The 26725-nt window shown below is 52.4% G+C and overlaps 2 protein-coding genes across 3 annotated transcripts in view; one reads left to right on the top strand and one right to left on the bottom strand.

The window, feature by feature from the left end:
* The window catches only part of PFDN1 (prefoldin subunit 1), a 32810-nt gene extending 22605 nt beyond the window's left edge, over nucleotides 1–10205 (top strand). For both annotated transcript variants that reach the window (XM_049829689.1, XM_049829691.1), the window contains exon 4: nucleotides 9984–10205. In XM_049829689.1, coding sequence (XP_049685646.1) covers nucleotides 9984–10067 — 84 coding nt within the window. In that variant the 3' untranslated portion in view covers nucleotides 10068–10205. The remainder of the gene's footprint in view (nucleotides 1–9983) is intronic.
* Nucleotides 10206–13849: 3644 nt separating this feature from the next.
* The window catches only part of CYSTM1 (cysteine rich transmembrane module containing 1), a 30403-nt gene continuing 17527 nt past the window's right edge, over nucleotides 13850–26725 (bottom strand). The window contains exon 3 of the mRNA XM_049829688.1: nucleotides 13850–14303. Within this exon, the coding sequence (XP_049685645.1) occupies nucleotides 14197–14303 (107 nt within the window). The 3' untranslated portion in view covers nucleotides 13850–14196. The remainder of the gene's footprint in view (nucleotides 14304–26725) is intronic.

A 26725-nucleotide genomic window follows, 5' to 3' on the forward strand; every position in this document is an offset into this window, starting at 1 on the left:
TTGGGTATGCATTTGCGAGGCTGAATCTTTCATTTGGAGCAATCATTCACCACAATAAGTTTTCAAACTCTCAGATTTTTGCAAGCAACTGTTCAATTAGTAATTCTTTGTTAGTCTTCCCTGCACTGCAGACTGCAAAGTAAGCACACAAACTAGCTGAGAGGGCAAAGGCTTCATGAAGGGAGAACTGGAATTTGATGACTCTTTATTTTCACTGTTCCTACCTTTATTTTTAGGTGGATAATTGTACATTTTAAAAGCAGAATAATTAACATGAGTGTTGATTTATTCCTTTTAAATAGTTTAGAAGCTAGTTATAGAGATGCTTTCAAAATACAGGTAGCCCAGAACTCGGTTTAGGATTTTTTTTGAGGGGTTTGCTCTGATTTAAAAAAAAAAAAAAAAATCTAATGGAAAAAGCTTTTCAAGCAAACTTTGCCTGTATGCTCACATTCCTTTGTAATTCAGGGGAAAGTGAAATACATTATGCATTAATAAAAAACCCACTTCTGCTGTGTCTAAATTGTTTTGTCCATCCAGGAGCTTACATTTAGTCATCTTGGTCTGAAAATGTTGCTTGTTTCCTCTGATTAGCATTAAACTGCTTTTATGATTACACTGAAATCATTTTAACACAAAGTTGGTAGATAAGTCTGTCTTTGTCATTTTAAACCAGGGTCTGATTCATTGTCAAAGCTCTCCTTTGTGCTTATGGCTGCAGAAGTATCCAAAGCAACGAGCCGAGCTGGATGCAAGTCCCTCTCCAAATTCCTCCTTGCATGAGTAATAGTTAGTCACAAAACCAGTGCCGCTGTCCTTGCCTTAGTCACCAGGCCCATGCAGTCGCTCCTTGCTGTCCTTTATGCTAGGCAGCTCTGGGGAGGGGGATTATCTGTGCCCTGTAAACCTCCATCCTGCCCCCATCTCCTCCATCTTGCCTGGGGAGAACAGGAAACAATTATTTGGAAAGCGTGCTCCTGCATGTAGGAGACCTGACCCAGCCCTGAGTCAGCTTTACAAAGCCACACCTTGCTCACCAGGTATGCGGGGAGGCTGTCAGGACTTCCTGCTGGCCCCGCTGCTTCAGTTGCTCCTCTCATCCTTCTGTAAATGTGTTCCTAGAGGGGATGTGGCTGCTTTCTGCCTGCGAGGCAGCCGAGTTCAAGGGTGTCTGAATTAGGGGGCGATGCTGGTTAGTTGTGTTTACCTCATCTTTTTGTTGCTGATTTTTTGAGTCTTTGAAACTTATGGAAGTAATTTTTCTTTTAAAATGGCCTTGTTTGGCTGGGACTGCAAGAGGTGAAAGGTGTGGTATGATTTTGCACAAGTCATATTGCTGGGAGTTATTCTGATGAGCCGTACTGGCTCTATAGGACCATAGAAACCAAAGCACTGAATTAGGGACCTTACCACATTTTGCAAGAGGCAGTTTGGTGAGGGACACTTCCACCAAAGCAAAATGTGGGGATTTTCAGAATCTGGGTGAGTTTCCCCTCCCCAAGTTCTCTGTGTTTGACCCGACTCTGCTGTTGTAAGTCTGGTTAAGGTGCGGTATCTGACCTGAAGCAATGTACCTCTGAAAACTGCTCTAAATGGGTAATTTTGCCAGGAAGGGGTGTCCCTAAAGGAATCCTCTGGGTTGATAATATATTTCTGCTGCCACCTACTGAAAGGTTGCCAGTCGGCTTGCTTTTGTAGTAGTTAACATCAGGCAGCAGTTCAGTGGAATAGTTGGTTACTTCCCAGTCGCAGAGAGCAACAGCTGTCTCCACCTCTACTGAAAATGTCATCCTGTGGCTGAGATAACAGGTAAGTGCATTGTGATCCCATCGGGACTGGGGCTTGGGGACAGAAAGGCTGCTATGCAGGCAGGTTTTCCTGCCCCTTATGTTGCACCTTCTTCTCTTGAAGGTGGCCTCCTTTGGTGTACCAAGTGTGGAAAGCACTGGGTGCTTTTCAAAATTAGCTTTTCCAGTGTATGTTTTTCAGGGTTTCAAGGCACTACGATAATGATGGTAGAAGGCCTGCTAGTTGAGCTGTGGGTAGGATCGATACACAATGAAGGTTGGTTTGCACCAGCAGTTCTTTAAGGAGGTGCTTATAAACATCATTCTGAGCTGGCAAGTGGGCTCGTAAGCTTGATGTCTTGTCTTCTCCACTCTAATCCAGATGGTTTTGAAGTGACCAAGGGTCCCCGTTACCTTGTGGAAAGAATGGCTAAGGGAAAACCCAGGGATCTGAATCATCACTTCTCCTCTTAGGTAAATGGCATCATCGTGCTTCTGTCAGCAGCTGTCATCAGAAACCAGCTGGGCTCCCTTCCTATTGCAGTTCATTCATTCTTGAGCAAACTCTGGGCAACTTCCTGAGAGCAATAACTCTGCTTGGAAAGTCTTGAAGTATATCTAAATATTTGGTGGTTGCTGTAGCATGGTAATTCCCAATATGTACATGTGCCACAGTCTTGCACTGGGTGAGGATCAGTGCTGGGTGGACCCATCAGGGCGTAGGACTGCCAGCAGACCCACCCTGCCCCATCACTGGTGCCCACTATTTCAGTTTCTCCCAAAGTAGAAGCAACAGGGTGCTGTTCAGCAGGTCCACCTCCTTCCCATGGATGGGTTCCAAGTGAAATCCTGTTAAACAGAGCGCACGTCCTAGGCACATCATTTTCTGTGATCTCAGGCTGACCAAAATGTTTACCTTGCCCATGGTGCATGCATTGGCAGCTTAGTGCGCTGTTCTCCGGCAAGGTGGGTTTGGGCAATTCCAACCACCCTAATAGCAGCAGTGGCCTCAAGAGCAAGGGCAGCTCACCGTGCTGCTGCTGCCTGGCCCCCAGCATGCGGGCAGCACAGCTTGCTTTCCTCTCGGGAAAGATCCTTCCCCAGACAAGCGTGTGCTCCCAGCTCTATCTCAGGATCTGCTGATCACTTTCCCAAACAGTGTGCACACAGAGTCCTTGAGGAATGCCAAAAATGACCTAGGTTAACTTTGGGAGATACAGAAACTCTCAGCTAGCAGGTTTATTGAGACGGTGTCACAAGATGAGTTGTATCAGGGCTCCTATTTGAGGCACTGCATCATGCCTGAAGACTCTGCAGCATTCCTCGACGAAAGCCTTCTAAGTGCAAGAGTGGGATGCCAGCATCTGGCAGCTGGTAGCCAAGCATGCTGTGAGCTGTGGGGAGGGAGGTGTTCTCTGGGAAGGAACCTGCCAGCTTGTTTCATCCTCACAAAGTTGTATGTAAAACAAGTTTGTAGAAAAACAGTTTAAAAAAAAAAAAAAAAAGGCAGACATATGAAGGCATGTTCCAATACCAGATCCTTAAATTTCCATGGAAACATTTTTATTTGGGTTTAAGCATATTTGTGTTTGCAGGTCAGGGGTTGAAGCTCTTTTTCTCTTGCTGAGGTGAAGAGAGAGAAGTGGAATTTGAAGAGCAAAAGGAGTAGACGTTGAATGAGAAACCACTACGTAAAACAGGAAACTCACCTGTGAGCGCGAGGCATAGTGCAGCATGAATAAACCATGGCTGCTGTGTATTGGTTTCCTGCTGAGAGCAGAAGTGTTGTTTTGGCTTTTGGAGTTGAGTGTGCACACTGAAATGCTGTGCTGAACTACCAGCTCTAGACAAGGCTCTGCAACACATGGGTCTGGCCAGTGGCTGACCAGCTCTCTCTGAAGGCAGAGGTGTCTGAATCACAGTGCTGGGGGAAGTATGTTGCTTTGATCTTCAAAAGCCCATCCAAGAGGAGCTGATTAATAGTTTTTTCTTGCTGTGGAATCTGTGGATGCTGGCTTTTTAATCTGCCAGGAATGTAAGGTCTGGGTGCGTCATCGTGCTTCTCCAGCAAAGCATTGGCCTCACTAGCAGCATGATGCAATGGGAACAGAGGTGGGAGGCTCGAGCAGGAGGTGACTTCCCGCCGTGTCAAAAGGCCATGGGCCACCTCTGTTAACCACAACTCCTTTTCTTCTTTGGGGTGTGAACTGTAATTGTATTTGCATTGAATCTAGTATTTCCGCAGCTGCTGCCAAAAGCAAATAGTGCAGAGCTGGTCAAGGAGCAAGTGTTGCCTGTGTCAGGGAGCGAAGTGCAAGGGAGAGCTGTGGTATGGGATAATGACAGGGCGAGTATTTACCGTGTTGCTTTTGCTATAACCACCAGCACCAGGGCACAGGCTCGCTGCTCTGGTGCATGTTGGTAAGAAGCGTGCACAGTGAGGGATGGCTTGTGAGTGCTGCCATACGTTGCCTCTGGCTGGGGCCAGTCAAGCTGGCGTTTCCAAGAGCTTGCACTTCATATGCCAGCGAAGCAAAGAGGCAGCTGCCCAGAGCCATTGCCTGCAGCTGCCCAAGAGTGGAGCATGTTGGTAGCAGGCATTGCAGCCCGCCATCCTTGCTGGGTTACAGGGTCTGGCGTAAGGCAGCTGCCCTGTCCTCCTTGCAGGCAGTGCTGGGGTTGCAGTGCCCTCCCTGCCCGGCCATGTGGTTCCTTCTGCGGGGCTGTTGGCTCCACAGCCGCCCTTCCTCCTGGGAAGGGTTCCCAGGATATTGATGCGCCTTGCCCGTCAGATGGGGCTGTGTGAGCAGCCAGTCCCGTTTTTGGCTGCATCTCTGATCACATGGGAGACGGTGCTTGTACTCTACATAGCTGTACTGACACCCCACACAGGTTAGCCCCTTGCCCCACACACCTGGTTTAGGAAGGCTGCAGGAAGGCTTGGAAGTGGGGAAGGCTTCTGAGAGCAGGGAGGGGAGAGTAAGGGCCAGGCTTGGTGGCACCATCTGTGGTCAGATGCAGCAGAGCCTTAGAGCCCAGCTTCAGAGCCCCTGGCAGGTGCTGGGAGGTCCAGCTGGTGGGGTTGGCTCTGCTGCCCAAGGAAGAATTCTTGGCCATCTCTTCTCACCCTCCATCTCAGTGCCAGGCAGCCATTAGCATGGCAAACCTACTTTCAGAAAGCAGATTTAGGTAAGAACGTTTCCTTTTGGGCTAGTTTTCAGACAGATGATCAGGGCTGTGCTTTGTATCGCTCCCAAGCTTGGCAACCCTTTCTGGCCAGGGAAGCTGACTGTTGTTGCCAGCAGGGTTAGCTTAAAGGAATTATGAAGCTACAGGCTGGGAGGAATTGACTGCGATGGCTTTGGGGGGGCATCATCTGCAGTTTTGCACCCTATCAGCTGTTCTGCACGTGGCCCAGACCTTGCTAGCCTGTTGCAGTAGCCATGGGTTGGTCTCATGTCCCAGTGCAGGTGGCAGTGCCCTTCCTGTGCAGGGACAGAGTGGGGCAGGAGGGGGATTGAGGGGCTGTCACTGCAAATAAGGAGTTGGATGAGAACTGGTGAGTGGCATGTAGTGGGAACAAGCCAGGAGGGTGCAAGAGCTTGTCCTGTACTGGAGCAGGGCAGCTCGCTTGATTTCACAGTGCATGCGAAGCGTGCTGCCCGTCTGGAAATCTGTAGCTGCAAATCGTGCTACCTTCCCACATGCCTTCAGACACCTTCAAGGTGGCCTTCGGCTCCCCTTCCTCGCTTCTGCAGTGGAGAGGCTTCTTGCACACTGTTGGGACCTGCAACCAGTGTGGGAGTTACTGTGCATGGATCATGGAAACAAAGCGGCATTTCTGAAACCTCTGAAAACCACCGGGCAGTGGAGGCTGGTGGGTGTGTATGCTCCCTGCCCTGACCGAGCAGGCATTCAGAAGCTGTCTGTGCCTCTTAAGTAAGTTTCAATAATGCTCAAGAAGTGTATTTTGCAGTGTGGTAAATAAATCTCTAGCAAGTGGATGTGGCAATTGCAAACCAGGGGGAGGAACTGGCCTCTCACTGCAGCCAGAGCCATCATCTGACAAAGCTGTCTCTTCCTGCTGTACTGTCTGTATTTCCTCCTTCACTGCCTTGCCACACTCTTCTCGTAACTGCTGGGGAGATGCCAGCACCTCGTGGCACTGCCTGGCCGCACTGCAGAGCGTGGCCCTGTTTGTAAGCTGTGAGTTTGGGCTTTTCTGGGAGCTGAGTGGCATGCGTCACCTTCACCCCATTGCCTTCCCAAAGCAAGTTTCCTTTCTCAGTCCTACCCTGAGACTCTGTGACTCAGGCAGTGGTATCTCTTGCTGTTTTGGGTAACCACCTTGTCTGGCCAGAGGCCTGCAGCAGCTGGTGGGTGGGTGAGGGCAGTTTACGGCACTGCTGGTGTGGGGAGGGGGTAGGAGCTCTGAATCTGCAGCTCATAGGTTGTGCAAGCCTCTGAAGTCAGTGGCTTGCTGTGCAGGGCCAGGGTGCTGCAATGTACCGTTGAGCTCCTGACTGGCAAGCACTGGAGTTACTGGTATAAAAGTAATATCAGAGGCTGCAGAGAGCAGCAGCCTTTGATTTCATGAGGGACTAAAACCAGCAGTACATTTCTGGCATTGCACTGGAAATGTGCTGCTAGCTGCACTTGCTTTGGCACAGGCAACAGAGAATTAACATTTGGAGTGGCAAACACACCTTCACAGGAAAATATATGCAGCTAATTGGGTGATGAGCTAAAACCTAGTAGCCATGGGGTTGGCCTAAAATGTGAGGTCACAGGACATAGGGTTAACTAGGGCTGCAAGTCAACATCAAGTGCAAATGAAAGCATGTGAGTTCAGGGAAGTTTGGAGGAGGGGTTTGAGAGGTTGTGGTACTGTTCCTCCCACAGGGAGCAGATACCACCAGCCTGGCAGATCTGGCTGGACTGGAACAGCCTCCAGGGTGACTTAAGAGCTGCGCTGTCAGACCGTCTCTGGGCTCTCACAGAGCTGGTGTGACTAGGCAGCGTGTGTGTCAGCCGGCTTGCTCACAGTGCTGCTCCCTGGGAAGGCGCACCAGGGAGAGACGGAGTTTCCTGTCTAGACCCCAGTAATCGCGGTGAGGAGGGGTTTGCACGCAAGCTCCTGCTCTTTCTCCTGTGATTACCGAAGCAGAAACCAGGCCACAGCTCCTCAGGAAGGAACACCTCGCTTCTTCCACGTGTCTCGGAAAATGCAGCGACTGTCTGCTCCTCCCTCCCCCTTGATTTGGGCTGTTAGTTGGAGTGGGAGCCAGATGCCATGCTGGCTCTGGTATTGCCTGCTGCCGACCTGCAGGAGAGCTCAGGATGGTTGCAGCCCCCCAGCTGTGGGTGCAGGTTTCCCTTGATGCCCAAGGGATGCTCCTTGAGCCCAGGGGTGAGTCACCCTGGAGGCTTCTCTTGGAAGGAAGGAGTAAAAGCGTCAGGGCCAGCCCAGAACCTCTTGCCCCAGAAACTACATGACTGAGGAGAGTGATTGAGAGAAACACAAATTCCCTGAATCCTCACCTGCCTGGGACTGCAGGTGATGCTTAAGTAAAGAAATGGCATTAAACCATGTCCCTTTGCCATGAGCTGTGTAGCTCCAGCACCCCTGCTCCCCCAGGGCGGGCAGAGCATGCCACTGCACAGGAGTGGGTAGCATGGATCTGTGTGGGCCATGACAGCCATGAACACTCCTGCGCTGCGTCAGGTCACGTTAGTGCTCAGGGTCCCTTGTCCTCGGGGAAGTGGGGCCCAAATGGTTGCCAGCACGGCTCTAACAGGATGTTTTTGAAATCCTACTGTGTTAGGGGAACAGAGCTGTTGTTTGCAGCCCACCAGCTCCCTCGCTGCATGTGGAGGCTTCCCTGTGCAGCGGCTGGCCTGCCTGGCTCTCCTGAGGTTGCTGCTGGGGCCAGCCTGCCCATGGAGAGCTGTTCTCTGGAAATGTCTCTTGCTGCGTGGTGAACATGAGGGGGAGTGGAGAGGACAGAAAGCCAGAACCATTTCATAGACTAGTTTAATTGCAGTAAAAAAAAATATGTTTTAGTAATAACCGAATGCATAGAAGTCAGCTCTGCTGATGCTACTCTCCTCCAGTCAGCGGAGCGAGGTGGAGCTTGGACCCACACAGGTTTTCTGGGACCTGTCTCCCCTCGCAGCCTTCAGATTCAGTTCCCTAGATGTGAAATCCCTCGACGTCTGTCCGGGCAGAGTGAGAACAGCGCGGTGGTGGCAGAAGTACTGCTCGTGCGTCAGCAAGTTGTTGGCAGTGGGAATCTGTGCTGTGCCTCCTCTCCCAGCAGTTTCCTGAAAAGCAGCTCTTGTAAGTGAGAGGGATCCCACGTGCCTGGGGCACTGCGTGAGAGGGACAAGGAGCCCTTTGCCATACCCACAGCCCTAGCTGTCGCTAACAACCTTTACTGTTTTAAATAAAAGCCCTTCAGTATTTAGAAACGGGGCTGGAAGAGATGTCCTCATGGCATGGGCATTTCAGCTGAGTGTACAGAAGTGTTACTGCAGGTCTGCTGCGGGGGGACAGATGGGGAATGATGGCAGCAGGACTGTCCCATGTGCTAATGAATTTTCTTTCAGTGTTATGGGTCCCAGCTCCCCATGGGCTTGCAGGAGTCAGGGGGAGGCTGTCAGGAGAGCATCAACTTTGCAGTTCCTGCCTGTCACTGGCTGGCAGGGGCTGTGTCCTCTGGCTCACACACAAGCAACCTGCAGCCTGCGCCCCATGGCAGGAGGGTGCTGCTTGGCGGAGGCCAGCACGTGCTTTTGCTGCAGCCTGTGCCTATAGGTGCTGCCCTGCTTCAGCCAGCTGGCAGCTGGGGAGCACCCCAGAACAGCATGTGTTTTTACCCTTTCTTACAGCCCCCCTGCACAGCTGAGCAGTGTTGAGGACATCCACTGCCATCCCCCTTTAGCTGTCCTTGGATTTGGTGGGCTTTGCAGGTCATTCATGCCATACTGGGCTTCTCTGCCTGTGGCTGGAGACATGATTAGTGGAGCGTATGGCAAGATGCTCTAGGCTGAGGCCTGGTCTCCTGTAATTTAATAATAATCCTGCAAATGCTAATTGGTACCTTGCTTGGCCTGGAGACTGAGCTCGATCGAGCTCCTCAGGCCTGTGGGAAGGTGCTCAGTGCGTGGCTGTAGCCGCTGTAGGGTAGTGGGAGCATTGTGCCGCAGCGGTCCTCTGCAGGCTTTGCTGAGAAGAGGACCTTGTGTGAGGACAGCAAGCCCCATGCCAGCGTGTAGCAGGTACCACCTGTGGACCCCTATGTGTGCCCCCGAGGGCTTTCCCCATGGTCATTCACAAGCCCAGCACTGGGGAGCCTCCCCAAGGGTCCCCCCAGCCTGTAACGAACTGCAGGTGGAGCGGTGCTCTGCCTGCTGATGCCAAAGGTCTGCATCCAGCAGCGTGGGCTGCCTGCCCTCACACAGCAATGCCTTCTGCTGGCCTGATGTCCACCAGAGACTGTTGTGTCTGTTGTTTGGAAACCCAGAGAAAATAGTCAAAAGAGCCAAGCGCTGATTTTTCCAGTCACCTAGGAGCACGCAGACTAGCAGGAAAAAACGCTGCATGCTGAATTCCTATCTTGGGATGCACAGCTTCAGGTTGCTTCCCTGCCAAGCCTAGCCTAATTAAAGATGATTAAGGAAACACACGTATTTGGTGATGATGCCAGGGAATTTCTGATAGAAAGGAGAGTCTGGGTTTAGAAAACTGGCCCAGCTGGGAAAAAGAGCCTTTTTTTACCCAAGCGTGAAAGGATTTTGCTGTTGTCTCCATAAGGAGGCCTCAGCATGTTAATTCCTCTCTAGGCTGCAAGTGTTACAGTATCCGATTTCCTTTTCGTTCCTTGCTACAGTTAATGTATCCCACTTTTTGCTGCTCTGCTGTTGCAACAGCGCAGGCAGCTCTGAGGAGAAGCTTTCAGAGGGAACAAAATTCAAAGTCTGTGTAAACGTTGCCTAGGCTAAATATTAACCCTTTCAGAATGCCTCTGGAAATGAATAACCTCTGTCCTCGCTTCGGGAAACCTGCAGGGTCATGTGTGCCCTCAGCAGGCTGCTCGCAGCTCTGCCATGGGCAGTGCTTGGCCCCAGCATCCTGGCACGTGCTGTCAGTGCCAAGGTGGACCTTAACTCCCCTCTGGGTTTTCTGCCTTGCAGCAGAAGAAGTCGTACCTGGAGCGGAGTGTGAAGGAAGCAGAAGATAACATCCGGGAAATGCTGATGGCCCGAAGGGCACAGTAGCTGTGCAGTTCCCCCTGGGCCTCCTGCAATGCCTTATGGGTGGTTTTGGGCAGCCCTGCCTGTGTGCTGCTCACCGCCGCCCAGCTACACAAGCTCTGTTCTGTGGTGGTTTCAATAAAATTCTGCTGCGAAGCCTGAGGTCATTTCCTCTGCCTGCCGCCTCGGTGTCTTGCAGCAGCTGCTCTCCCTGTGGGGATTTGACAGAGAAAGGAGATGGTGGTGGGATTTGGGGTGAGGGCCCTTTGGGGAATCCTGCTTCACTTTAAAGCAGATGTAGCCCTCACCCTCCAGAAAGACCCCATGCACTGCTCGGCGCTGGGAACAGGGGAAGGCTCGCTGTGTTGTTCTTCTGGAGCAGGGCTGGCAAGGCTCTGGTGGGGGAAAAGGGAGGCTGGCAGGGCAGAGCAGGGCCGGCCATCCCAGGCACCTCCAGGTCCATGACGGGTGGTCATTTACTCTGTCTCAGCGGTGACAGGCCCTGGTTCCCTCCTTGTACTCACGGGCCTGGCAGAGCCCCAGCGCGGCAGCGAGCTGGTGGAGGGCCAGTGCCACCCTGTGCTTCGTGCTTGCAGTGCACCAGCCCAGCCTCCTCCTTCCCCTACTCCTGGCTTTGGCGCTTTTCCGAAACGGAGCTTTCAGGGACATCTCCTCTCCCGCCACCAGCTCCTTGGGACTTTGGCACTGGGCAGGTCCCATTACTGACCCCCCCGTGCTCTTGCCCCATAGACACATGGGCACTGTCACACTCTGAGCTGGCCCTTTGCTCCCCAGTGCTCCACAGCCTCCCAGGCCACGTCACCTGCTCACTGGCCAGTCTGGCTTCATCTTCACCGGTGATCACACACCTGCACCGGCCGCAGTCGCTGACCCATGGACACAGGGGCCTGTGGACTGATCCCCCCCAGTGCACTCACACCCTGCCCACACACGTGCACACTCAGCATGGAGCCCTCACCCAGGACAGAGTTTAAGAGGAATTTAAGAAGATTAGACAGACTGCGCTGATCAGGCGCTGGACAAGTGTACCGACCAGCTGGTCGTTTATGCCCAACTGGTCCTTTCATCCCCATACCTCACTGGTTTTCCACACTTGTTCCTCCCCAAATCACCTACACCTCTGCCTTCAGGGCCTCCACTAAATGTCCCATAGCAAGTCCTGTGCAATCCCAAACAGCTTTTCCCTGCATCCGATCATGTGTCGCACCTACCAGGCATCAACCACTTATTCCAAAAGGTGATCTGGACAGCTGCTCTTGGTCACTTATGGGGCTGGATGTAGCTTGGATGTGGGGCTGAGGCACTGTGGGGACAGCCCTGGGGAAGGCCCTGGGCAGGGATCTGTGCCTTGAGTGTCCCAGGGTTGAGTTCCTGCCTGCCACTGTGCCCATGTGCTGCTCCAGGCTTGTGGAAGAGCCTGTGAGGGGCTGACAGACCCTCTGATGGGCCTGGGGGTGGCCTGGCTGGGTACTGCTTGGGCTCCTGTCCTGCTGGGTCTCGCTGAGCTCCTGTGTGAATGTACAAAGGTGCTTCACCCTGTAACTGACCAAAAGCTGCCACGCCTGCTGCTTCCCAACCTTGGCTCTGGTGCTTGCTGGCGTCTGCCAGCTGCTGTCCTTGGTAGCATCCAGCAAAGGTGTCCACCCATATTGGTCCTGGGGCAGGGTGCTGGTCTAGCCTGGGCAGGGGGTGGATCAGCCTGCAGCTGGGCTTAGCAGCTGGGGACTTCCCTGCTGCAGGGGCTGCCTTGCACCAGGCTGGGCTGGGCTGAGCGTCACCCCCAGCCTGGCCTGGCCCCAGCACGGGGAAGGTGGTGTCCAGGCTTACTGGGGGACTGGCAGAGCCCTCACTTCTCCAGCACCTCGAGCCTGATTTCCACCCACCCCTAGTGCCAGGCAGCTGGCACGCCACATGGTGCCTGGTGGCTGGAACCTGGGGAAGCCCTTCCCAATGGAGCGTGGGAGATGTGGCATCCCCAAGGACAGGCACTGTGGCACCGGGGGCAGGGTGCTGCAGGGTTGTGTGCTGCTGTAGCCACACAAGCACAGGATCGCAGCCACTTTGTTGGTGTTTGTGATGGTGCCGAGCAGGAGGCAGAGAGCAGCAAACCCAGGTCCTCCTGGGGTCTGGGGGCAAATGGCCCCCAAGCAGCTCCAGCTCCTACCCGAGGCAGAGCAAGAACCGGCCTGCAGCTGTGAGGTGACGGCGCAGGGCTGGGGGCTCCCCTCACTGGGCAATGCCATTTCTGGGGAAGCAGCCAAGGCCAGGTTGGGTCAGCTGACCACTGTGCTGAGATGAGGGGCTGGAGGGAGGGGAAAAGGGGACAGCCAGGGGCACAGGCGTGGGGCAGCTGAACACTCCACTTTTATCCCCCTGCCAAGGTGGGGTGAGCCAGGGACCACCCTTCTGAGCCCTGACAGGGAGGCGACCGTGACCGGGAAGGTGACAGAGACTGTTCCCGGGGCAGGGAGCCTCTGGGAGCCTGTCAGCGGACCTGAGCTTAGGGCTGCAGCCTGCAGGGGCCATCATCAACCCAACCAAATTGTCTTGCCCCAGACCAGAGCCCCAAAAGCTGCATTTCTAAGAGCCAAGCAGAGGTGTACAGAATGGTGGCAGGCACCTGGTCAGGGGGGGAACTCTCAGACAAAAAAAGCACAGAGGAACCCAGTGAGGTGCTTTGTGAGGCCTGAGCAAGCCTGGCAGTTTGCAGCTAAGCCCTGCCCCTATACGGGTTCCCTCAGGCCTGGATGCTGGACCTAAGCACACACCGGAGCCAAGGCAGCAGAGCTGCTGCCTCGGCTGCAGCACAGGAAGAGCCTTAGGGTCCAGACAAGCACAACCCTTATTTAGCTCAGCTTGGGCCACCCTTCCCTCTCCTGGCACCTGCTGCCAGGTCTCAGCAAGGCTGGATGCAGCATACACAACTGAGGGATGGCGAGCGCAGAGCCCTTTGAGGCCCTGCTGCAAAAGGGTACAAGATCACTAGGTGATCTTCAGGCAATACAAAGCAAAGGCGGTGTGCACCAGTCCACCAGGATCAGTTTTGCTCCCAAGGCAGGGAGAGCAGCAGGGAACTGGGGCAGTGGGCAGCTGGGTGGGAACCATCCCCCATGGTGACCAGCAGCAGGTTTCCCCACTTTTCTGCAGGCAAAAGCTTTTTATCCCTCTTCTGGCCAGGCATGCCATGAAACAGCTTCAGCTATAAATCCTCAGCACTAAATTAATCCATGGCCTTGTTTCTTCTTACCTATTAATTTACCCCCCGCAAGCCTATGCTCTGCGGCAGGGAGATGATGGATCACTGCTCAAAGCCCTTGAGCAGGATCAGTCCTCCCTCAGGAACTGCTGGCGCACGCACACAGCAGCTCAGCATGTGCTTCCCCCAGCTCCCTGCTGTCCCAGGAGCTGCTGGGGAGGCCCCCAGCCCTGAGTAAGCAGAGGGATGAAAACCCAAGCAAACTGCCCTGTGTGGGATGAAGGGGCTGGTGGTGTCAGACACCAGCATGCCACCCTCCCCACTCCAGCTGGCTTCACTGCGCTTTCACACCAGCTTATGCACCAGGTTGCTGCAGAAAATCCCCCAAGTGCTGGTGACAGCTGGGCCAGACACCCCCAGCCCAGGCCCCAGCAAGGGGCTGAGGCACGAACTTCCGCAGCGAAGCCGCTTGAAGCCAAGTCCATCATTGCTGCTGCAGAGTCAGCACATGCGGGAGGCTGAGAACAGACAGCGACGGGGCAAGCACACCCTCTACGGGACAGATTTATTGAAACAGTTAGGACCTAGCAAAGAAAATCAACTGTTGGCTTTAATTATTGCGTACATCTTCATTTCTAGGACTAGGAAAATTTCAACTGATAAATATACATTTCATCAGAATGCCTTTGGCTGAAATATACCATTAGCACATTCTTCAAAGTTACAACAAAAGTCTTAGAAATGTTAAAAAGGGATTTTTCCTTTACTAAAATAAAGGAGTGCACCCCCCACCCCAACAAGGCGCTAGGACTGACAGACGGGATCTCTTGGCTGTGCAAAGCAGAGCATTGATTACAGTAACAGAAAGAAGTCAGGACAGGAGTGGGGAGCCTGCATAGCACTCAGTGAGAGGTATGGGAGGCAGCTGCAGTGGAGTCAGGTCAGCATGTCCCAGAGGCAGCAGCAGCAGAGCGCAGTCCAGCACGCTGTCAGGCAGGCACTCTCGCCCGTGTCATCTCTCCGCCGCTCCTCCACGACGTACACTGCGGGGACAGGAGAGCTCGGTCAGTCAGAGAGCAGCACAGCAACACCTGCAGCGGCCGACTACATCTGCCGCCCTCACCACAGCCAGCCCCGGCCCAGCCGTGGTGCCCCTCTTTACCACAGTGCTCACTTTGGGTGGCCCATGCTTGCTGGAGACAATCTGGGGCATGGGGGAGCACTTGCAGGAGGAGAGGTCCCAAGCTCCCCTCGGCCCATGATTTCATCACTGCAGTAAGCACCCTGCAAGGACCCGCTGCCCCCTACCACCACTGCAGCACCCCTCAGACAGGAAGGGTCCGCAGGGGAAGCACTTCTTTCCACAGCCAGGCCCAGGCTGCTAGGACTGCGCAAAATTATGGTCTCGCCGCAAGCAGCTGGTGCAGGCCAGCCAGGACCAGGCTTTCATTATGTCATGTACAGTTACTGAGAAAGGAAACAGGGCTCAGCCTGGAAGGCATCTGTTCCGAGCGAGCTTCCCTCCTGTGAGCACTGGTGCCTAAGCTTCCCTGCCTGCCCCCCTGCCTCCCCCTGGCCTCTGACAACCCCCAGCCAGCAGGAGGTCCCCAGAGCAGAGTGCCCACGGGTGCCCCGGCGTCCCCAGCTGAAGCCAATGCCCCTCCAGGCCCAGCACAGCCGCCCTTCCCAGGGGGGAGGTCCCCAGCCCAGGCAACAGTGCTGGAGGGGGCCCCACGCTCCTACAGCACTTGGGGTGCTGGGGAGGGAGCATGTGCAAGGAGGGTGGTGGGTTCAGACATGGCTCCCACCCAGCTGCTCACTTGCTGCCCCTCCTCAGCAGGGCAAGATGGGAAAAGAGGATGAGGAGGCTCATGGGTCATATAAAGGCAGACAGATCGCTCACCTATTACCATCATGGGCAAAACAGGTGCAACTTGGGGAAAAATTAATTTTTCACTGACTAAAATAGATTTGGGTAGTGAGGAACAAAGACAAACACTAAAACACCACCTTCCCTTCTGCCTCCTCCACCTCCCCTCCAGCAACATAGAGGGATGGGGAATGGGGGCTGCAGTGCGTACACAGCAGCTCCTCTCTGCCACTCCCGCCAGGAAGGCGAGCTGCGTGACTGTGTGTGCCAACAGGGGGGTGACACCTGTGGGCTGGGGGTTGCTCCCTGCAACCTTGGCAGAGCCTATGCCCCCCCCCCCCCCCCAGCAATCTGTGGTCTGGGTGCATTAATCTTTGGAGGGATCATTAGGCACCTGGGGATGGAGAAGGCAGCTCAAGGCTCCCAGCAAACAGTGCTGAGACCAGTGGGAGCAGCTACCCTGGACCAGACTGGGCCCTGCTGGAGGCTGTCGCAGAACTCCCAGCTGGCCTGAGCTCCAACACAGCATGGCCTTCAGGCACCAGGGTCCTTGCCAGGAGAACCTGCTCCAGCAAGGGTCCTCTCCATGGGCTGCAGGTCCTTCTGGAAACATCTACCTGCTCCATGTCCTCTACAGGTTGCAGCAAATACACAGAGCACCTCCTCTTCCAACCTACTTCTGTTTCTTACTCTTTTGTTCCCTCCTCTCTCTTTGGCATTTTCTGCCCTTTCTTAAATATGTTAGAATCATAGAATCATTTAGATTGGAAAAGACCTTCAAGATCAGAGTCCAACCATTAACCATACCCACTAAACCATGTCCTGAAGTGCCCTGTCCACTCGCTTTTTAAAATATCTCCAGGGATGGTGACTCAACCACTTCCCTGGGAAGCACATTCCAATGTTTGACAACCCTCTCAGTAAAAAAAAAAAATTTTCCTAATATCTAACCTAAATCTCCCTTGCCTCAACTTGAGGCCATTTCCTCTTGTCCTATTTCCAGCCACCTGACAGAAGAGACCAACACCCACCTCACTACAACCTCCTTTCAGGTAGCTGTAGAGAGCAGTAAGGTCTCCCCTCAGCCTCCTCTTTTCTAGACTAAACAGCCCCAGTTCCCCCAGCCGCTCCTCATAAGACTTGTGCTCCAGGCCCCTCACCAACTTGGTTGCTCTCCTCTGAACACGCTCAAGCAACTCAATGTCTTTCCTGAACACATTACTCTCACAGAGGCACCACCAGCTTTGCCGACATGCTCAGCAGTGTCCCGTGGTAAGTCTGTTGCAGAGCCTTGCCAGCTGCAGGAGGAGAAAGAGGTAAGCTCCCAGGGGCAGGAGGTGGTCTCAAGGTGAGATTCAGCTACTGTGTATGAATGGCCATGGGGAGGTGGGTACAGACAAATCCTGGGAAGAGCTGAGGTCAGGGGCAGAGCAGTGTCCCTCCTGCCTCTCAAGGCTGGAGAAAGCTCATTCTGCATTTTGGGCATTGGGCAGAAGGTGCTTCTGCACCAGCCAGCACTTCTTGGTGGTAGGAAGAGCTCGCTCTTCTCAGGCAGCAGGCCCCACAGAAATAGCAGGGATCAGCTCTGGCTGACCGACCTACCCAATTATAAAGCCACCTGGTCACTGCAAGGAGAGCGAGTGGGAGGAGGCTGTGGCAGAGCTGGGATGCATCACCTTCAGAGCCTCCCTCTCATGGCCTCTGCTGCTGAGGCCAAGGAACACTGACAGTGCTGGTTTCCAGAGGACTCCAGGATCAGCAACCAGCTGACTTGGAAAACAAGCAGGTGGGTTCCTTGCTGTTGGGTTGCTTCTGTGCACAATCAAAAAACCAGAGTTTTAGCACAGTGAAGATGACAAGAACCTGTCTGCTGCCAGGTCTGGCCAGGCCACAGGCAGGAGAGGCTGGATAGGCACCCAGAGCAGAGTTCTCCACGAGATGCCAGCTTCCATAGCTGCAAGCGCACTTGCAGTTTGTCTGCTTGTTGTCTGTTTAGAGTGGCACTGCTAAGTCAGTTTTCTTAACTAAGTAGCTGTTCCCTGACACTACTGCAGCACTATCATGCACAAAACTGCCTCCTCCCCTAGGAAGTCAGCACAGGGATCAGGCCTTGCTTCAGCAAGATGTATCCATCATGCATGCTAGGGGACTTCCACCTCTGCCTGCTCAGCATGCAAGGCACAGCCAGCTCTTAACCAGGCTAGAAGGCAGCAATCCTCAGACACTTCACCTGCCAAGGGGCCGATGCCCAGATCACACCCCCAAATGCTCAGGGTATTGCCTCATGGACAGAAAGCATTTAAGCTCTGCCCCTCGAGGGCTGCCCAGAGGCTCCCAGCAGGCTGTTGCGATTTATTGCACACTACCCGCTGACTGAAAGCACAGGAGGGAGCCCCAGGTTTGGATGGAGCTCTCCCAGCAGTCTCCCACCCGAGGCCAGCGTGCTGCGTGCTCTTTCTGCCAGCCCCTGAAGCCCATTTGTGACAGATGAGCAGATTACCTTTGGTTCCTCCTCACTGAACTTGGGCTATCACCCCCAGAACTGCAGCAGATTGCAGGCAGGCACATGACCTTCCTTCCTTAAAGCTTTCTTGGATCTGTTATGGTCTGTGTGGGAACCGTGCCCTCACACAGGAGTCTGACCCAGGCATGCAGCTAGTGCTCTAAGTCAAGTGGCTGAACACATGGTGTTGACAGGCAGAGGCCTGGGCAGGAGACAGCTCATGTCATCAGCCTGGTCCTCCCTGAGCTTTGTGCTCAGAAAAATGTTCCCCCCCCACCCCCCGCCCTTCACTGCTTCAGTTCTCTCAAGAGTGATGGGTGGAAGATGATGTGCTCTGGCTTACATGATACAAAAATCCTGCCACCATCAGGGTAGGGCAGAGAGACCAATAGCCCAGTAATCCCCCTCAAACATATGCCCTCAGGTACAGCCTGTACCCCAGCCTCAGGCAGCCTCCCTCTTGCCAACCGAATAACACACAGAAGAGGCACCTGCTGTGCAGGCACAGCCCAGCTCCAGAGGAGCCACTGCATGGCGCTGGCAAAGCACCACTGTCCATCCTCCCCTCCAGGGCTTTGCAGCTGCCTGTGGGCATTCAGTCACAGCGTATGGTGCCCTTGCTCCAGGAACATCAGGGTGGAAGCACATCTCTTCTCCAGGCAGCCCCAAAAGGAGGTGGCAGCATGCAGCAGTGCTGTGACAGGCTGCGCTGGAGCAGGAGACGTGCCACGTGCTCTCCTCCTCCAGCAGCTGCTGGCCCTGCCTGCCCCTGCAGAGCCAAAGCAGGCAGGCAGGAACAGACCAGGACCTGATGGAAACCTGGCTCCCATGCACAGACCAGGGCCCTGCAGGCTGCTGGGCAGTGCTGCAGTAGTGGGGGAGGCTGCACGACCTCCTCCCCAGAGCCTGTGGACAGGGCAGGGCTGCGCCCACAGCCAGCAGCCCAGCCATGCTGGCAAGGACCACAGAACAAGGTCAATGACTTGTGAGCCCAGCACCCTGGACTCCTCCTGTGATCCAAGAGACCCTGTTTCATCCCTTTGAAAGGGTGGACCACAGACCCATCTGTCCCAAGGCAGACAGGACTTTGGTCAGGCCCCTCCCTCCTTCCTGCCCACAGCCCCAAACTGGGGCACGGAAAACCATGCACGGAAGCCTTGCAAAGGCTTCATGTTCAAAAGCATGAAGACTTGCGAGTGTTTGACCTTATAGAGCATTATATCAGTATCTGTCTATTCACTGCCTGTTCTCCCTGGTGAGGTGACCCAAGTCCACTTGTTCCCATATACCTCCGTGCAGTGCAAGCTGTCATCAAGCGGCTGGTCAGGTCCCCGGAGCAGTGGGCTATAGTGGGTCACCGACTGCTCAGCAGCGGGAAAGAAGGGAGCTGTGCCCTGCTGTCCATGGGAGAAGCTGGCTTAGCAAAGCTGCCCACACTGTTTTGCCTTCCTTCCCTGACTGGCATTGCTGGGAGCAGCTGGACACCCTGACATTTGAACCTTTTACCCTCCTCAGCTGAGCAGCATTCTGCCCCGCAGCAGACAGAGCTGCCCTTCTATCTGGCTTAACGGACAGAGCTGTGACAAGAGGCGAGCCCTGGCGCCACACAACACCTTTGTGCAAACCCAGTCATATGACCAAGCTGTTCGGGAGGAAGAGCAGCAGGGCAGAGCTGCACAGAACAAGTTCAGCTTGCAAGGACTAAAGGAGGCACTGGTGTGTTTCAGGCTGGGAAAAACCTTTGGGCTTTTTTTCCCTGGTGGATCCAGGAGCTCTGAGGAAGCAGCTAACTCTTTGGTGCCTTTGTTTCCTCTGAGAAGGTCCAGTTACAATGAGCAAAGGCAAAACACATACCAAATGCTCCAAGAGTCCTGTATAAGACAATGACATGCAGTTGTTCAGCAGGGCAGAGAGCACACCCAACAGGCAGAGATGACCAAGAGCTCCGCAGCAGAATGGGGTACTGGCCATGCTCTCTTGCCTATGTTCAGGTGGAAGAGGATGTTGGTTGGCTCCTGCCATCCCTCAGGGTGAAGAGACAAGGGTGCTTTTCCCATGGCTGCTCGGGAAGCTTCCAAACCAGCTCCCTGTGCTGGAGCCCTGATGCAGCTCTGGTTTCTAACGGTCTGCCAGCTGCCATTCAAGCTGTCCTGCTTTGGAGCCACAGAGAGCTGAATTGCTGCTGCCAGAGCATTGCCATACCCAAAACTGAGAGCCACAGTGCCCTGTGACATGCGGATCTGCACAGCAGAAGGGGGCTGGGAGAATGTTTAGGGAAGCACTGGTTCCTTGTGGTTTGGAGACAGCAGGGTGACTCTAACCTCTGGAAAACACCACCAAGAAGAGATACCACAGAGTCTGCTCCAGAGCAAAGTCCTTGCAGCTTCAGACTGAGTGAAACCCAGGGGAATTGTGACACCCTTCCCTGCCCCAGAAAAAGCTCTGCAGCATGTGACACTCCCAAATGTGGTAGACAGCGTAAGGTTACACTGCTTTGGGGGTGCCTCACATACCCTCAGCTCCCTTGCTGGAGCAGCTGAGATGGATTGAGTTCTCAGGCTGACAACACCTGGCCTGAGGGTGGGTACCCTCTCCTCTGAGCACTAAGGGGAGCACTTCACACCGAGCACAGGCAGACCTAGCTAGCCAGCTGCTCTGGCCAGCCTCCAGCAGGCATCTGCTGACCAGAGGAGACCATGTCACTGCAATGCAAACCATGGGCTGGAGGGCAGTTACCAGTTTTGGCCACCCCAGTCAAGCCCATCTTCACCCTGGTTGAAGGCAGCTGCATCCATAGCTGCAGCCAAAACACCATCCAGGGAAGAGGTCTAACACTGCTGCCTTTTACTGGTAGAGTTAAAGCAATGTTGCTTTCTGGTAGCTCAGCGCTAAGCTAAGGAGTAATGCCTGAGCATGCAGAAGACACGAGCTGTCAAATGATACACTAACATTGACAAGTCCTCCATGGTAGCACACAAACCAGTAAAGCGTTAGTCAGCAACTTGCAAAGAAGTCAGTGAAATCGAGTCTAACTGCATACTCTGTTGGAGGATGGGTCTGCATAACCTTCCCCACCCCAAAGCAGAGTTGAAATGGATGCTGCTCTGTGCAATTTATAGTAAGCTGTCCGTGACTGCAGGCATACAAGAAGAATTTGCCTGAAGTATTTATGATTAATCCATCAGAAGTTTTAAACTACAGCCAAGTGTCGAGGACATACTGACAAAGCATGTTCAAAGCATGTACAAAGTGCTGTTATGAAACACTTGCTGAAATATTAAACAAAATGGCTTTCCCAAATTTGGGCCTGTGCAATGGGAGATTGGCACTTTCACTACACGGCTGCTCAGCTGACTCGCATCGGATGCTGCCTCTCAGCACAAGTGGGTCACAGCAGCAGCAGGCATCGCTGCTCCCTGCCAGCCAGCACCTTCAGCTGCCTGCATGGCACGGCTGGTGGCAGCTTGTACTAGAAAGGTCTGCACTAAACTAGCTGATACCCAGGCACAACTGCCCACTAACAACTCAGGGCAGGACTGGGACAGAAGGTACAGCGAGGGACAGCAGCTATGCCAAGACCTTTCCAGGACTCACCATGGGTTTGGGGGGTAAGCCTTTCTGTTGGAAGTGGTGAAACAGCACTGGAAAGAGCCACATCCTTTCACTCTGTTCTGCTAAAAGCTGGAAGTCGTTTAAACGAGCAGCACATTGTGGCACAAGTACCATCCTGCAGAAACCCTTTGAGAAAAACCTGTGGTTTTCCCCATGCAGGGAGTTACAGGACCTTACCAAACCCATTCACCTTCCAAGTCCAAGGAAAGCCCCAAAGATGACCATTTGAAATACGCATTAGAGAGGTCGCTGCCTTCCACTGCAGAGTTCCTCTCCCAGAGAGAGCAGGAGTCTCAAGAGGGCAGCTCTGCCAGAGCCAGCTCTTGAGAGCTGGTGTCAACTGCTGCTGCAGTTTGAGAGGAAATACAGTCACCACTGAAAGTTTTCAGACTTTGAAGGCATCTGGGCAATACTCTAAATAAAAACAACCACCTCTCCCTTACAGTTTGAGATTAATGATTACTTCTTTTGAAGCTTATCAATGCTTCAGAATTTGTAGCTCTGTCACTGTCACCAGACAAATTGCCAGAGAAACTGTAAACACAGCCACACAGCATTAATGCTGAAAAGCTTTTCTCATCAAATAGTTGGGTGTGGGGCTTATACAGGAGAGGGTAAGAGCAGAACAGGTGAAGGTTGGTCAACTATTCACTTGCAGCTACCAAAGTGCATAGGGTAAAAAACAGTTCAAAGGCAGGCTAGATAAACTATTCCCAGCCAAGCCTCTCATCAAGCTGGAAACATCCTATACCAATCCTTTCATTTTGGACACTGTGCAACTGAACATCAGCTTCAAAGCACTAACACAAACACAGACATGGAAGTACCCAAGGAAATCAAGAGTGAGCAGTAACACCTTTATTTACTCTTCCCAGCCTATGCATTAGCACTACTTTAAATGCAGAGGATCCCCTGTAAACAGCACAGCAAGAGACAGCATAACAAAACCCTAAGCATCTTACTCAGACCTCTTAAAATGATTTTGTTACAGCACATTACTGATGCAAGCCACCCAACGTCTTCCCAGCTCACTTCATCCAGCAGCTTTCCATTAACAGAGATCAGGTTTTCTACTGGAATAGCTTTGCCAACAAAACCCCAGCCCAAAATATGTCAATTAAGGGAACTCCTGGTTTTGTATGCTTCTTGACAGAAGCCTGAATGCCTCCAAGCTAAAGCCACCCGGTTTGCTGTAGCAAGCCTTACTGGGGACTTTACTAGCTGCTTTGTGCCTCTCTTTTGTCCAACATCAGGCACTCCAAAGATCTCTTACGGCATGCTGGAGTCTTTGCCACTATGAGCAGAAGCCCATTAGCACTTTGGGACTGGTGGTCTGATAGAGAAGAGAAACAAGGGCGATTTCTCTCAGAGGCACTAGACAGCATTCAGTTTTAGGCTCAAGTTTTGATGCTTCCATTGTTTATTCTAAAACAGGATGGGAGAAGGTGTAAGCTGAGCACACCCTCCCATCTTCTAATCAGCCTTAAAGAGTGTAGATCACAATGAATCATTCTTACCCCTAAAATGGTAGCACTCCCTGTAATCACGGAGTACCAGCCTACACAAGCCAGTGCAAATAACTCCCACTATTTTTAAAACAAATATTACAATACCTTGTTATTTCATGTACAGTCTGCCTTATCTTAAGCATACACATTTTGTTTCTTCTCATACCTAATTGATATGTTAATCATTAGCTCCATGAGAGACAGGCATGAGCAGTACTTTTCACCTGGTTTGATACAAGGTAAAGTCATGACCTGAGACTGTAGTGCTCCTTATTGCACTGCTTTACTGGGTCTACAAGGATTGCAGCACAAGGATACCAGCTTTGATGTTAGAACCAGCCCACCCTGTCCCAGGGCCTAGGTACAGACATCACCGTTAAGGTACTGATGTACCTACACGGGGACCCACTCCCCAGAAAGCAGGCAGCAACGGCGCCCGAGAGCACTCAAGCTCTGCAAGCCATCCCAGAAGTCTTGCTGGATGTCACTGGGGGCCCTGGCCCTTGTCTAGGTATTTCAGGTATGACATCCAGGCAGACAGACAGCAAGCAAAAGCTCACTTCAGGCAAGCCAAGGGGCAGGCTCAGCCAAGAAGTCAGCCGCCTGGGGAGAAGTGAGGTGCACGCACCCCCAGGGTCAGCCCAGCCTAGCACTAGCCAGCTGCAGGGACTCCTTCCTCTTCCTAAGGTGAGAGGGCCAGGAGCATGAGAAAAGCAGTAAGTCTTGAAGTTTACTACTTCTTTCACTCCAGCTGTGTGCTGGCACACAGACCCACTTTGCATGCAAACAAGTTAGTTACACTCCTAGCTGCTCTAAACTATTAGGCAAGGCCTGGAAAACACAGGAGGAAGCAGCAACAAGCAGTTTACCAACTACTGCTAATGCAGACCAAAAACTTTGCCCGTGGTATCTGAACGGCTGTTTGCCATTGTAACAACTGTTCAGAGCAGAAGTATTAATTAATACACAGTCTTCTCATCTGGGAGGAAGCACACAGCAGAGAAGGGACCAATAAGCCTTTTCCCACATATGAATAAAGTGGTTTTTAATCACAAGCCACTTCTGCACCAAGAACTTTGTTTTTACTTGTACAGCCAGCAGACAAGAAGTCTTGCTTAAAACTGCACACCACCATTTTAATAGTAACTTCTTACAGGGTTAAATGCTGCTGGCAGCAGATTGCTAAGTCAAGTCAGTCTGTGCATCCGGTTCTACCTTCAAAACCTTCTTACCCAAGTCCTTTGAAAGTCTTTCCATTCAGGATGGAGGCCAGAGAAGGGAAAGTCAGCACAAGGGCATTGGTGGCAGCCAAGGGATGTAGAGGTGACAGCGGCTAGAAATCAAGTGTTTCTGAGACACTCTTTGGGGTGCACAGTCTAGGTCTGCAGACCCAACTGCAGGAGGAAAGAACACCCAACCCTGACTGCCCAGACAGCCACGTGTCCTGGAGTAAATCCCACATAGGCAGCCAGTGTGGAAGAAGAGATTGCATGACTGGGGAACAGGGACCCTAGGACTTCAACTAAAACTTTCATACTAGCTGCCAACAAGCCACCTCTCTGCCCCTGGCCTCCTCCCTTACCCCCACAAGACCTCCAGGGCAGAGCCTGGGCACAGATGAGATCTAATTCCCTTGGCAAGAAAGGCATTTAATTACTTTCCCCTCTCTGGGGATATTTGCTCATGCTTAATAGCTTCATGCCTGTCACATCACATTCCTGCCCCCCCAACAAATTCCTACCCCCCAACTCCTTCCTGCCAAGAGGCTTTTGTTGTACGCACAGTCTCTACCAACACCATATTCAGATTTCAGGAAATACCTTAGCACACTCCTGAAACAGACACCAGTCAGAGCCAGATGGAAATACAGTAGTCTACTTCCAAGCAAAAATCTTCCAAAGTTGCAAACACTCAGAGCAAGTTTCACAATCCCCAGCTCCAAACACAAACAGCTCTATTGCCAGAGCCACCCAAGCAAAAGTAAAGTATCAAGGAAGCAAACTGCTAGTGAGTACATGTAGTTTCACCTGCAAATCCCTTCTGCCACCAGACAGCTGCTCCTGACCCATCCCAGATTTCATCCTGGACTCAAGCAGAAGCAACTGATCTACAACTACCTACTCTGGTATCAGACCTGCCCTGTTTCGTGGCTGTGTGACTATGTCCAGCAGGTTAGGAAAATTCCTTTCAGTTCCTGCAAGTCTCAGAAGCTCTTACGGTCACCCTAGAGAGCTGTTTCAGCTTTCAGTGAGCTGAACACACAACACATTTCAGGGAAATTACTGTGCAGGCATGCCAAGTGAGCACTTTCCAGAGCCAATGCTGCACTGGCCACGTTTCACACAAAGGTAAAGTTGTTCCCCTCTCGCACACTGCATGTGCTCCAAGCATGGGTTATGTCTGACCATAAGCCATGCAGAAGATTTTCTTGCAGCTCAGGGCTGGGAAAGAGGTGAGTTTCCTCACCTGAGCACACAGGGATGGGATTCAGAGATCTTTGAGATAATGGAATTGATACTAATCAGCATCTGTGGAGTATAGATGTGCCCAGGAAGGATTTAACATCTCTAAAACGCAGGGCTACAGGCACTCCTCATAGGAGAAAAGTGTACCTTATGTAGTAAGTACTCAAGTCTCTGAAGGATGTCAGCAGGCATTGGCCAGCTCTCTGAAGCACTATAAACCCCATCACACAGGTTCTAAAGTGTACAGGTCATAAGAAACCAGCTTCCCCCCAGCTCAAAAGTACAGTAATTAAGGGCTTCAGACCCTTCAGTTTTCTTCTAGACTGCAACAGATGCAGAGACATCTCCCAAAACTACAGAATTTGAGAACTTCCTCTTTTTTTTTTTTTAATCAGTGAAATCTTAATTTAACGTTAAAGCAAGGAGGCATTTTCCAAGTCAACTGCAGGGCTAAGAACGGCACATTCATCAGCTTGAGTCAGTGTTTTCATTGAAAATCAGCATCAGTCCTAGAATTAAGCAAGATGTGACTTGAAGGGATTTACACAGCACAAGCTCGGACTTACAAGGGTCTTGCAAGAGTGTCCTGGGTGACAGACATGAGGGACAAAGTCCAGTTTTAGACTCTCCTTGAGTAGTGCCCCCAGGGCTTGAGTACCACAATCTGTGCAGCGCTTGCAGAGCTGGAAAACAGCTTTACACAATTTGCTTCTCACCTGGGCTAGGTGCTCAGCAGATGAGGACTGTCCAGAACAGCAGTCTCATTTAATTTGGTCCACTACAGAGCCAGCCTTAGCCTCATTTAGCCAGTTTGTCTCAAGCATGTTTTCAGACACAGGGCCTGAATTTGGAAATACTTTTCTTTGCTTCAGGCTTTTCTCAGATTATCCCCTCCTTCAGGGTGAAAAGCAGCAAAGGTGAGTCAGAGATCAGCCCCCAGGACAGCATTTTGCCAGCAAACAGCCCCCACTGTTTGTGCAGTCAGCTGACACAAGCCAGGGACAGAGGGAGGTATGATACAGCAATCTTGGGGGAGAGAGAACACCAGGTTTTAATGCACACTACAGTATGAGAAGCAAATAAGAGGACAACTGCCAAGTGGGATTTTTTTTATTATTTTTTTTTTTTTTTGGCAGGACACCAGCTGTCTGGAGTTGCAGGTCCTGAAGGTACAGTAACAGTTAAATTAAATGCTCTGACAGACTGCTTGGAAAGGGTCAATACACCCAGAAAGCCTCCTGGAATTGCTACATGCTGCCCTCCAAATAAACTTCTGGGGAAGGCTCAGCTTGACACAGTTTGAAAAGCGAGGGGGCAACCACTGAAAGGCACCAGAGAGCCCAACCAGAGCAATTAGAAACCCCTCCTTTCCATGCTGAGACCCACGAAGAGGAAAAATCCACCCCTCTAGCAGAAGGCAGTGACTGTATCTAGGTGACCTGTTTATTCTTGCAGCTGGACAAACATTAGGAGGCAGGCAGCATCACTGTGACTATTACTCTTGCCA

Source organism: Accipiter gentilis, chromosome 26, assembly GCF_929443795.1.
Source record: "Accipiter gentilis chromosome 26, bAccGen1.1, whole genome shotgun sequence".
Taxonomy (NCBI): domain Eukaryota; kingdom Metazoa; phylum Chordata; class Aves; order Accipitriformes; family Accipitridae; genus Astur; species Astur gentilis.